At 36.6% G+C, this 13137-nt stretch overlaps 2 protein-coding genes across 4 annotated transcripts; one reads left to right on the top strand and one right to left on the bottom strand.

Moving 5' to 3' along the window:
• The first annotated feature begins 656 nt into the window (after nt 1-656).
• LOC113317468 (serine/threonine-protein kinase HT1-like) lies at nt 657-5476 on the top strand. 3 transcript variants are annotated; one of them, XM_026565583.1, is made up of 4 exons: nt 657-1808; nt 2439-2894; nt 3454-3552; nt 4041-4106. In XM_026565583.1, the coding sequence occupies exons 1-4, from the start codon at nt 1365-1367 to the stop codon at nt 4086-4088; spliced, it is 1047 nt and encodes a 348-aa protein (XP_026421368.1). In that variant the 5' UTR covers nt 657-1364; the 3' UTR covers nt 4089-4106. The 3 variants fall into 3 exon arrangements, with proteins under 3 accessions (XP_026421368.1, XP_026421366.1, XP_026421367.1); XM_026565581.1 differs by lacking the exon at nt 4041-4106 and adding an exon at nt 4264-5476 and having other exon boundaries at nt 658-1808; XM_026565582.1 differs by lacking the exons at nt 3454-3552; nt 4041-4106 and adding an exon at nt 4264-5474 and having other exon boundaries at nt 661-1808.
• A 2489-nt stretch (nt 5477-7965) lies between these two features.
• On the bottom strand, nt 7966-9063 carry LOC113319545. The gene has a single exon (XM_026567800.1). It carries the CDS (start codon nt 8925-8927, stop codon nt 8241-8243), a length of 687 nt encoding a protein of 228 aa, XP_026423585.1. The 5' UTR covers nt 8928-9063; the 3' UTR covers nt 7966-8240.
• Nucleotides 9064-13137: the final 4074 nt, after the last annotated feature.

The following is a 13137-nucleotide window of genomic DNA, read 5'->3' as shown; positions in this document are numbered from 1 at the left end:
CTGTATATTTGGAAGTCTCTGTATATTAGGGAATTGTGTTTATTTGGGAAAGATAGTATCTTAACCCTCAAGTTAGTTATGCATATATATGCATTGAGTTTCTGTATATTCTGAATATATTCAAATCAATTGAAACTGTATTGTTTAACCTCGTCATCTTGTCTCTCTTCTCTTTAGTTAAAACCTAGTAGTTAACCCTTTAACCTAGGAGTTCTATCTATGCCAATTGCATTTAGATCTTTTTATCTGACATGAATGAAGTTCAGTTCAGTTATCACATGGATCTCTTGCAGACTTCACTGTGAAAACTTTCAGCATTGAAGTATTTTTTTTTGGGTAATGGGATTTCAGATTGCTTTTGATAAATTCATGTTGTGGTTGTTTTTACCTTGTCCTTGTTTTCTGAACTCCAAAAGGATTCTCTTTAATGCGTGGATGTAGTTACCTCCCCTAATATACTTACCTAGTGTGAACCCAATTTGAGCCTCCTTTTTTAGGTTTTGAAAGCAAGGCACCTGTTTGAGACTTTAATGGATGAAGGAGTACCCTTTATTCTAACTTATGGCCGTGATTTTATGAAATTGTCTTCTCATATTTAATAGAGAACACAGGCAGAGAAAGACTTATATTTGGGTTCATTTTTCATCCATCCATTTATTTGCGTTGCACCTGAGTGCCCAAATGTTGGATTGCATGACAAGTTGTGCCTAAATGCACAAGATGGAAATGGGTGGTTGTTTGTCTTCTCAAATGGAACCATATGAAAACCACCGGACTAAATGTTTCCTCTGTTTTCAATAATAAATGAAGAAAAGAAAAGAAACAGATGGATTCAGTCGAGAAAAGTGCTTCTTCTTTTTCTCCTCCTGTCTCTCTTTCTCTAGAGTCTAGTGGGTACCACGAAATCACGAGATATCCTTGAATCCTTGAGCTTATATTCATTCATCGCCACTTCATTTCTATATATAAAACAATCAGTTGAAAGCAGTTATTTTCAGGGTATTTACAATATCATTAACCTTGCTCTGTTTTTTTTTCCGTTAGGAATTTTCATGGATTCCTTTGTTATTTTCATCCAAAACCCATTTATGTTTCATCTTTCCCTGCAAAACCCATGGTTTAAACAATTAAAATAATAACCTCTGTTATCCTTTCTTCTGATCATATCTCTGTTTTCATCATAAAACCAAACAAAGAATCAAAAACCCATTTTCCCAATTACATAACCTATGTTTTCAAATCAGCTTTTCCTCTTTCTAGAAATAATTCAGTCATTAGTTTTTCAAGAACATACTATAATATATTTCTGGTTGTCTTAGTTGAACAACAACACTTTTCCTTGTCTTTTTCTTTGTATAAAAACAATGGTGAAGTGTTTTTTCTTTAGAGCACTAGTTTGCTTTAGGAAAGGGAAGAAGAAATCAATATCTCTTCCTTCAACATCAAAGAATCCAGCCTCTGAAATGGAGAATATGGAGAAAAGAAGATTTGATAGTTTGGAATCATGGTCAATGTTACTTGATTCTGAAACTGTGGATACTTGGGAGGCATCACATTATGAAGATGATGATAATGAGGATCAAGGTAAAGAAGAATGGACAGCTGATCTTTCTCAATTGTTTATCGGTAACAAGTTCGCTTCTGGAGCTCATAGTAGGATTTACCGTGGGATTTACAAGCAAAGAGCAGTTGCAGTCAAAATGGTGAGAGTTCCCAACCAAGATGAAGAAACCCGTGACTTACTTGAGAAACAATTCACGTCTGAAGTTGCTCTGCTTTCACGCCTTCTTCATCCCAATATTGTTCAGGTTAGACTCCACTGAATCCTCAATGTTATTGCTTATGTTGCTTATGGTTGCATATTAGAGTTCATGGTCCTAAGTTCCTAAAACTGGTTTTCAAAGATAGAATACAAGTGAGGCTTCTGTGAGTATATGATAGTTGCTACACAATTTAAAGTGCACAATGAACTCATACTTAGCAGAATTATCAATGACTATCCGCTTAGGATAATCATTTCATTTTCATTTCAAGAAGATTAAAGAAGTCAAGCTATGCACAAAAATCACTGAGGAAACATCACCGAGCTAGCATGTCCTAGTTTTCCATGTGAGTTATTCTATGATCCTTACTCCTAGAGCCTAAATATGGTCAAACTAGCGTTCTTTAGGGACTTCTGAAGGAGCAGATACGAATTTTGGTTTTTAGGAATCTACCAATTTGCAAGTCTATCCAGCAACAATGTACTGGAATCAGTTACATTGCTGTCTAGTTGACCTCCTTTAAATAAATGACCACTGCTTTTTTCGACTTCGCATCAACCAACTCCCTAGATGCTAACATCATCCTTTGGAGTGCATATGAACTTTTCTATATAACAAAAGCATTGGCTATGTTTATGGTAGAAAGATCAACACCCTTATCATCTTAATTTACAGTTCATTGCAGCGTGTAAAAAGCCTCCAGTGTACTGCATTATCACTGAATACATGTCACAAGGAACTCTGAGGATGTACTTAAACAAGAAACACCCTTACTCGCTCTCAACTGAAACAATTCTGCGGTTAGCACTTGATATTTCTCGAGGTATGCAGTATCTTCACTCACAAGGGGTGATGCACAGAGATCTCAAATCAAATAATTTGCTACTGAATGACGAGATGCGAGTTAAAGTGGCAGATTTTGGTACCTCTTGTCTTGAAACACAGTGTAGAGCATCAAAAGGCAACATGGGAACTTACCGCTGGATGGCACCGGAGATGATCAAGGAGAAACCTTATACCAAAAAGGTTGATGTCTATAGCTTCGGTATCGTTCTTTGGGAGCTCACGACAGCACTGCTCCCATTTCAAGGGATGACGCCTGTTCAGGCTGCATTTGCTGTTGCAGAAAAGGTAAAGCTACTTATGTCACTTTTTATTTCCTCACTATTTATGGCATAATGAAATCTATGTTTATCTTGGTATCCTGATGTGTTGTTAATTGGATTACTTTAGGAAGCACCTGTTATGTTGTACTGTTTGGATCTTTTGTAGTTTTCGAATATTGTTCTGATGTCTATCACTATGTGCATTAGTTGATTATTATTGGATCACATCAACATAGTTCTGAGGTACACTAGAAGGGTTATCTTCCAATGACAGATAATATATAGGTGCTGAATGCGCTGTAGGGTTAATTGTTTAGCTTGATTGCCACAAATTGTGTCATGCTATTACTTTAGTCCATTTCTTAAAGGGAACATGTACCATTTTAGCCCATTAGATTTGAAAAATTGAGCAATTAGAACCACAAGAACATGTGCATAGCATAGTATCTCTTTTGGACCATATTCTCTCTTTCATCTATGGTTACAAACCTTTGATGTGCTTTACTAGTTACACGAAATACTTCGCATGTTCAGTCAAGAATGCGAATTCAGTTTAGCCATGACCGGTTCCAATGCTTATGCAGACATTTCGGCTTGTTAGTTATCAGTGCCAATTTGCCTTGAATCTGGTATGGAAAGATGTATGCCAAAGGTTGTTCTTTTTCCCATCTTTTGTTTCCCAGGTATGCTTTTTGCTTCTGTTTTGCAGGCAGCATCATTGCTTTCTCTTGTCGTTTTCATTTCTTAATAAAATTAAACATGGTCTTCTGGAAATAGACTCTACCTTTTAATTTGCTTGATTATTTTGGAATGTGCTGGTCTCATTAATGCTTGATTTCTCATATCAATTGAATACTTGATTTTACATGCAAAGCAAGTTGTGTTTCTTTTAACTTACAGTGAAGAATGTCTTAAATTGCAAATCTACTGAAATGCTGACACTACAACTGAGAAAGTTTATGTAGGGTCTGCCAGTTTAAGAGCAGTGGTTGTAATAGATGCCAGCATGCTCCTGTACTGAGATGCGAGTCTTCATTTTCCACGATTGGGGACTAAAATGCCACACTAGGAAGTCGAGCATGTAATAAGAAATAGAACACAACCATCAATCTAAATTTGGACTCTTTAAGTTGTTTAGAAGGTACTAATTTATTCAATTATTGTTGAATAGGCGATTTTCAAACCAGTGAATGTTGCGGATTTCATTCAGTTTTTGTGAGAATGTAGCATACAATGAGAAGACAGTCCTAACAAAAATTTTTTAGCTTCTCACTAGTTTTGATTTGGCCGCAACAAACATTTAAGGTTGAAAGTGTGAGATAGTATCAGTTAAATTATGTCAGCAGAATCTGACTATTCATATTTCACAGTTATCTTTTTCTTTGGTTTTGCAGAAAGCGAGACCGCCATTGCCAGCTAATTGTCAGCCTGCGCTTGCAAATCTAATTAAACGATGTTGGGCTTCAAATCCATCAAAGAGACCTGATTTCACCTACATTGTATCTGTCTTGGAGAACTACGATGCGTGTGTTAAGGATGGACTTCCTCTTCCGTCTCATTCATCAGGCCAGAACGTGATCTTAGACCGCTTCAAGGACTGCATTTCAGTGAACTCATCTGTACCTGTACATGCATGATTGCACAATGTAGAGTATGTGGGTCTTTCGGAGGTAAATGGTGATGTTGGTATGTTATATAAATTTGTAAATAACTTAGGCAATCTGTTAATATCTAATCTCTAACTAGTTGTACGCTACGAATATGTCGTGTACATATATAAATCAGTAAGCCGTGGCAACAGACAAACCAACCAATCCAATTTAGGATGTTCTTACAAGAATTTTATCATTGAGAAGAGGAGTTCTGTTGGCATAAGGGGACTACCCCGACCATACACACGACACCAAGTTGACACGAGCATACTTGGCCAGTTGGTCAACTTGATTATGTTAATTTAGGCAGTAGAGTTAGCACCGTCTTTTTCAGCATATCTAGATTTTGTGGTTGTACTCATTTTAGTCCTGGACAAACTCTTGGTTTTCACGAGTGCTACTATATCCTAAGTATTCTCATAGAACTGAACATGTTTCTCATTCATATAGGTGATCTGCTACCGTTATGAGTACCTTGTATTACTCCACTTATCTCTTACTATAGGAATCATTGGAAGTTCATTTCTCAAATATGTTAGTCCACCTTAGGCTAAGCATTATGGCAGTGCATTTTGCTTGGCTATAGCCCATTATGGTCCATCGGTTAGCTATAATGTGGCCAAAACTTTTGACTTGGCTTAAGAGGTCAACCATGCCTTCCCACTTTGAGTTTGGCCAAAATCATTGTAGTGGATACTTGGAGCATCCTGATTTCGTTCGCGGAAACTATTCTCAATGGCTTGGACTAATGTGCTTCATGGCATGCTCTAGATATTGGAAAGGACTTGATTTCAGGATCCCTGCTAGTTCAGAACGATTTTAACTATGAATGAAGTTGGAGACGGTTAACTCTCCACAATTGGACTTTTAAGATGCCGTCTATGAATAAAATTAACAATTCCGCCAACTTGCTTCAGTCTTCTAATTCATAGCTTTGATCCTCACCGGAAGTCGTCTTATTCTTAAGCACAACCGACTGCTGACTCCCGAATAGATGAACAGCAAGTGAAATCCAAAAGAAAACAAATGTGCGTAGTCTACACTCTACAGATTCATCCGGAACAACGTCTTTGGGCCATCCAAGAGTGACTCTCTGACCTCTTGCGGTCAACATAATGAGAAAGTTTGACTTGACTACGGCAGGGAAATTTTGTTTGTTTTTCTCCACAGTGGCAAAGTCTAATAACCGTGTCTGCTTCCAAGAGTGTGAAAAGTTGAAAATGACATGCCCTTAATTCTGTGTTTTTCACTTTTCAGACGCATTGCCAGGTTTGTCGTGGTTCCATTTACACCAGACAGCTCTGTGAACATGGTTCCATACACCATACTAGCGAGGAGAAAAAATATAGTAAAATAGTTGCATAAAAGAAACTACCATTTTTAGAGACCAACTAAAAGGAATTAGGGCCACCAATAAGATAAAATAGGGTCACCTAAACGTAAATTGAAGCTAGTCCTTATCTCGCGTATTTCATAATGACAAAATTATCCTTCCACAATCGGTAGTTAATAGTACAATCGGTAGTAAAGTGTGTTAATTTAACCTCCGAATGTATTCGATTTTCAAATTTTGGTACTACCATAGTCGGTAGTAAATTTAACTTCCGAATGTATATTGTCCCCAAAATGAGATTTTGCCAAAATCCTAAAATTTTCGAACTTTGATACTACCATAATCAGTAGTAAAGTGTGTTACTTTAACCTCCGAATATACTAAATTTTCGAATTTTAACACTACCATAATCGGTAGTAAATTTAACTTCCGAACGTATATTAGCCCCAAAATGAGATTTTGCCAAAATCCTAAAATTTTTGAACTTTGGTACTACCATAATCGGTAGTAAAGTGTGTTACTTTAACCTCCGAATATACTCAATTTTCGAATTTTAGCACTACCATAATCGGTAGTAAATTTGACTTCCAAATCTATATTGGCCCCAAAATGTGATTTTGCAAAATCCTAAAATTTCGAATTTTGGTACTACCATAATCGGTAGGAAAGTGTGTTACTTTAACCTCCGAATATATTCAATTTTCGAATATTAGTACTACCATAATCGGTAGTAAATTTGACTTCCGAATGTATATTGGCCCCAAAATATGATTTTGCCAAAATCCTAAAATTTTCGAACTTTGGTACTACCATAATCGGTAGTAAAGTGTGTTACTTTAACCTCCGAATATACTAAATTTTCGAATTTTAGTACTACCATAATCAGAAGTAAATTGTGTTGATAAGTGATGCTTATTATCTGCCGATTGTGTTCATGGCCTCAAATTCAAATTTTCAAAACTTAACAAAAATTTCAAAATTTTCTACTTTCACATCGGTAGTTAATGGTGTTCATTATCTATCGATTGTGCGTAACTTTTTGTACAGAGAAACTTAATTTTTAGAATCAAGAATAATCGGTAGGTAAAGTAGATTATTATCTACCGATTATGTTTCTGCTAGTGTAAATCCAAGAACAACAACCATAATCGGTAGGTAAAATAGATAGTTATCTACCGATTGTGTTTCTGCTACTGTAAATCCAAGAAAATTTTCGGATCAAATTTTTGATTTCAAGTAATCAAATCCTAATTTTGAATCACAACTACTATCAGCTATTCGTTTTGTTTGTTGAACTCCTTTTTTTTTTTTGATGTTCTAAGTTTCAACTTTAAGGTTAATGAAATTTGGGTTTTAATTTTAAACAATCAATCATAACATTTGTTTGATCGATGATCTTTGTTTTCAATCAAAATTAAAATGATGAAAAAAAATTTCAATGGGTAGAAAAGAGAAGAAGAAGTGGAATGATATGATTATGAAAATACAGGATATAGGTTTAGATTTAGTATAAAGGTGAAGGACAATATAGACAATTTTCTATTTTTAAGACACCCCTTAACCTCCTTCAATGGATGGGAATAAAAAGGTGGCCCCTAATTCCTTTTGAGTGGCCCCTAAAAACGCAAGGTAAAAGAATGATCGAGGATAATATTTGAGATAAACTTTGCTTTAATCGAAGAAGCTTAATTTTTTTTTACGGTCCGCGAGTTATAACCCCAGAGGTATCACCATCCTTCCACAAAAAACCCATCAAAACAAAAGTAACACAAAAACCCCATCAAAACAAAATTAACACAAAAACTCCAAATTTAAATGTTGGTTCCATCAAATTTTATGTTGGTTCCCTACATTACCACGCTTAGGCCGGTAACCTCGTGGGATTTGGTAACGCTTCTAGCAGCCTCGAAATCTTTGGCACAACCTAGCCGTAGTGGACTAAACAAATATCTTCAACTAGAAGCAATACTATTCCATTTTTGTTGCAATACAGTTTTGCAAATTGGCAATTTTCATGTCATACTTCAAAAATTAAAATTAATCTCATCAGCCTATAAATGTGGTTGGTGTATGCCTAAACCTCAAGAGTAAGCATCATTGTTGATGCAATTTCACTGTTACTTCTGGCACTGAAATATTTAGAACCACCAAATGAGGACATTCTAGCAGTTAAAATGTAAGGGTTTGCAGATCAATGAATAAACAACAATCAAGATTTCAAAGGGGTGAAAAAGCTAGCTCAATAAACTAAGGAGAAAACGAATTTTTTGCTAGTAAAACCCTAATCCGAAATGTCAGCAAATAACAAAAATTAATAAAACAGACTAACCTCTTTTGGTTTCTTTTTTGCCATTAAACTAGAAAAATTCAGTAATTAATAATCAAATTAACCCCAAACACCCCAGATTTTTCCACCAACAAAACTAATTAATTTCCTCATTGAACCCTTTTCTAAATCTTGTTGTTTTACTTCTTCAATAACAACATTATCATCATCATCATTCTCACTAATATCTCCAACACCATTAATAATCTCAAATGATCCCGGTGAGTCAAAAATTTCTTCTGAAACTTGTTCAAACTGTTTCATCTCCAAAATCACTACTTCATTATCATTAATAATACTTGCTGCGGTGTTGGTATCAGAAGACTCTTTCTTCTTCCTATCTTTCTTGTTCTGCTTCATCTTCTTCTTTTTCTTATCAGTTGATAAGACTTGATTATCATTTTCATAAGCATCGATGATCTCATGAATCAATTGACGATTAGGTGAACAATCCCACCTAAACCAAAAACTTGTATAACATCTAAAACAATCACAGTTGAATGAGGTTGAATGCTCACCGCCATTAAAACCAGAACCGCCGCCGCCGCCGTAGTTTTTCTTCCGATTATTACCGGTAAAAGAAGATAAATTACCTGAGAAACAGATTAAATAAGCTAAAACCTCTCTATCTTCCGGTGACAAAGCAACTGTGAGAGTCAAAATTGTTGCCGGAAGAAATGCCAGTTGATCCGAGAAGTGGTGCGGCGGTGATGGATGAATTTTTCCTTTCTTGTAGAGCTTTTTCATGGCTACTTGAGTTTTCGATTTTCTTGGGGCTTTGGATATTTTTTCTTGGTAAAGAAGGCCGAGACTTTGAACTAGTCTCGACAGATTGAGAGAAGTTCGTTCCAGTGTAAAGCTTTGGGTTTTAAACAAGGAAGGAATTTTGATAAAGTCAGGAGTCAGGACCTTTATTTATGTTTCTTACGCTGTTTAAATACTGTGGTGTATGTTCCTCGTATTTCGTATAATTTCGTTCAGGGCGATGTATTTTGCTGGGACCAACGTAATTAGAAATAAGGATTCCTTTCGGCTTTGAGACTTTCAAAGCTACGACTACGACCTAACTTTTCTTCACTTTATACGGATGCTTTCAAAGTATGTGTGCCTTGCATGATTTTTTTTTTTTTTTTTCTGAGTACACATTGGAATGTCATTCGAAGTTGATCCTCAATCACATAGTGATAAGAAACCGAGGGTGCATACCAATTCAAATTGTTGCTCCATGTCTGAGGGATTGCGTCTTGTCGGCTGTAAAGTTTGGGAAAGCATGATTTACTAGGTTTGCTTCCCTGTAGACAAAATATCTCCCAATTTGGTATTTGATGCAGTAAAAATTTGATTTTGTGGGCTAGAGGTTGGATGTGCCATGGTGGGGAGGTATCGGTGGTGAGGTAGCATACGAGAGCTAACGAGTCAGATTCGATGATTAGCGAAGTGGTATTCAAAATGCAAGCTTGTTCCAGCCCCAATTACCGTTCTTCTCGTCTCAGCCATAATTGCCGTAGCAACTCCAAGTGGTTCTGCTATCGCACAAATCACTTTGTTGTCTTCATTTCGAAGCACCGTTCCAGCTCCAACAATGCTTGGGTTACCTCTTGAAACTCCGTCACAGTTTAGCTTAGTAGCACTCGTTGGAGGATGATTCTGTCCCACTAAAGCATAATAGTGAGTAGTACCAGTGTTGTTGTTCTGAGTTGCTGGGTCAAGCCCCGGTGCTAAAGGTGGGTGGTGATGTTGAGCCCATTGGAATCCAGTGGCTCCTTTAGAGATTAAGAGCATGGTGATGTTTGGTGGTTCACAAGTGTGTTGGAAGCATAATTTGTTTCTTCGAATCCATGTGTCATAAGGTATAACATAGGTGAGTTATGGGTTCTGGCGGAAGTTTTGGTTGTGGGTGTATGGGATGTAACAAATTCTGAAGATTGGTTAGAGGGGTAATGGTCAGAGGATTGTTAGGATATTTTTGGTGCACTAAAATCCCTACTCATTCTCATACTAATTTAGTTTCGGGACACAAAAATAACAAGTGGGATAAGGTTTCTAGGGACTCATTGCAGCAAGGGCAAATAGGTGTATTTATGATTTGTCTATGATGAAGCAGTTCTTTAGTAGGTAACCCATTGTTTAGGATTTTCCATATAAGAATTTGGATTTTTGGAGTGCATGGAAGAGACCATATAAAGTGATGGGAGTTAGTATTCTGGGTTGGATTTATTTGTTGTGAAAAAGTCTATATGCAGATTTAGCAGAGTAAACTCCATTTTTATAGGGTATCAGATGACTTTGTCAGACGTTGGGTTTAAAGGTAGAGGTATGGTCATAATTCTTAAGGTGGTATCTGGATCGGTGATGGTTTGCATGAGTTGGATGTTCCAGGTGTTTGTTTCTGGGTTGATCAATTGGGAGACAATCTGCAGGTTTTGAGAATAAATGTTGGGTAAAGAGCTTACTCCTGGGATCCATTGTTGGGACCATATGTTTGTTTGCTCTCCTGAGTTTATTTGGTGAAACAAACCCAAGTTGAAAAAAGGCAGTAACTTATTGACATCTCTCCATAGAGGGCTAGGGTTTGAGCAATTAATTGCCACCGGCTAGAGAAGGGAAAAGTTTGAAAAATACTTACCCGTGATGGTGCAGGAGCATAAAGAGTTTGCTTGATCATGTATGACCCATAATCTTTTGAGAATTAAAGCTTTGTCCATTGTTTTACTAGTTCTGATACCTATCCCTCTTGTTGATTTGTTGTTACAAACCTTTTTCCAGTTGATGGGATGCAGTTTCCTTGTATTTCGTAAGTGTTCCCAGAAAAAATTCATTTTCAATTGATAAATTCTGTGGTGAATGTTTTGAGGTAAAAGTGCAGTTCGCATAACATGACTATCCATTAGGTTAAGCGAGGTGTTGATTAGTAAAAGTATTCCATAAGGATTTAGCATTTTAATTTTCCATCTTTGTAATCTACTGATAATCCTTTGCTGCAAATGGTTTTATCTGTTCTTGGATATTCTTCCATGAGGGATAGGAGCACCGAGATAGGTTAGGGGAACAGACGTGGTTGTGAAGTGAAAAATGGTCTATAGAGTGTTGATCTGGTGGCTTGGGAGGTGTGGGTGATGAACGATACAAGATTTGGAAGCACTAATTTGCTACCATGCAGAGTTACTGTATTTGTTTATAGTGTTTATGAGGTTGTAGCATTGCGTGGTGTTGGCATAACAGGTAAGAAGTAAATCATTAGCATACATCAGATGTGATATGGGGGCAGAGTTGTGAGAGATTTTGATACCTCTAAATTGGCAGTTGTTGTTCTAAGTGGATTAAGTTTGTCGAGAGGATTTCGATACACATGATGAAGATATATGGAGATAATGGGTCTTCTTGGCGAATACCACATTGTGGTTGGATAAAACCACGAGGTGTGCCATTTATTTTAACAGCCAAAGTAACATTCCTAGTGTAGAACATTATTCGAGTTACAATCCAACATGGTAAGCCTAACGCTGTCATCGCCCTTTTACTGAATTGCCAATTAAGCTTGTTGTAAGCCTTGTGAATATCAAGCTTTAATGCAAATTTCGAATGTTAGCCTGGTTTAGACGTTCTAATAGTATGGAAAACCTCCACAGCCAGAGAGATGTTATCATGTATAAATCTTTTTGGTATGAAAGCACTTTGATGAGGATTGATGAGGAGAGGGAGAAGTGGTCGCAGTCTGACCACAATGATTTTGGAGATGACTTTATAACTTATATTACAGAGACCGATAGGATGACATTGTGAAGGATTTTTCGGGTTCTCAATTTTGGGAATTAACGTAAGATGTGTATGATTTATCTGAGAAGAAAATGAACAATTCGCGAAAAAATTCGTTACCAAGTTCGAGATTGTTGGTCCAACAATATCCCAAGCTTCAATGTAAAATTTGCTGGAGCATTAGTAACCATATGAGCCTGGTGCGCTGTCTTTTCTGATGGAGAATAGATCCTGTTTTATCTCTTCATGTGTCACAGGAACTTCAAGATGTTTCTGCTGTTCTGTAGAAAAACGAGGATGCACATTAGTGAACAAATCATTATCAATGGTATTTTTTGTTTGTGAGTACAACTCCTCAAAATAAATAACAAAAGTGGAGGTTATCTATGATTTTTCATCAGTCCATAAATTATGGTTGTTTTTGATTTGGTGAATCAAGTTATGGCTTCTATGAATTGTAGTTGTTGTGTGGAAACCGGTATTACCATCACCATCTTTAAGCCACTCGATTCTTGATCTTGCTTTCCAGTACTCATTCTTGCAGTTGAGTAAGAAAAGATGATGTTGGAGCACCCTCTCAGCATCTTGCGAGGCCTGTAACATATGTTGTGTAGGCGCATTTGCACAATTGGATTGCGCATACTCTAAATTTATTTCTGACAACTTGATTTGCTCCTCTAACTTCCCAAAAATCTCTTTATTCCAGCGACAAAGATCTTTTCTAGTGTTAATGAGTTTTTTTTTGTAGAACAAACGCAGTAGACCCATTGGCCGGCTTGTTCCAAGCCACTTGGATAGTTGACAAACAGTCTGGATGTAACAACCACATGTGTTCTGAAAAAGCGGGGGTCTAACAACCACCCCCAATATTTTATTTAGGAAATTTGTATTGACTAACTCCAATATTCCAAGAGAATCAAGTAGATAGTCAGACTCAATCAAGGAAAATACATCCAAGAGTTATATCTCTGTTTCTCAATATAATCAAGAAATCAAACAGATAGAAATCCGCGAGCCTGATTAGTATGAGAAACAACTTGAACGGTACCAAAGATCAATGTTCAAGTGTCAATCAATTTACATCAACAACCAAAGGTTGGACAATCTAATTGATTGAACTACGCACAACATGTGATATTTCAATTATATAAAAGTATAATGCGTAAAAGAAATAACAAAGACACAAGAAATTTTGTTAACG

The sequence above is a fragment of the Papaver somniferum genome, chromosome 10 (genome assembly GCF_003573695.1).
Source record: "Papaver somniferum cultivar HN1 chromosome 10, ASM357369v1, whole genome shotgun sequence".
Taxonomy (NCBI): domain Eukaryota; kingdom Viridiplantae; phylum Streptophyta; class Magnoliopsida; order Ranunculales; family Papaveraceae; genus Papaver; species Papaver somniferum.
This window is presented reverse-complemented; position numbering and strand designations above follow the sequence as displayed.

Coding starts and splice junctions, on each gene's coding strand:
- LOC113319545 (XM_026567800.1), bottom strand. CDS start 8,927: ATGAAAAAGCTCTACAAGAAAGGAAAAATTCATCCATCACCGCCGCAC.
- LOC113317468 (XM_026565581.1), top strand. CDS start 1,365: ATGGTGAAGTGTTTTTTCTTTAGAGCACTAGTTTGCTTTAGGAAAGGG. Junction 1,809..2,438: donor TTCATCCCAATATTGTTCAG/GTTAGACTCCAC, acceptor CTTAATTTACAG/TTCATTGCAGCGTGTAAAAA. Junction 2,895..3,453: donor CATTTGCTGTTGCAGAAAAG/GTAAAGCTACTT, acceptor ATGCTTATGCAG/ACATTTCGGCTTGTTAGTTA.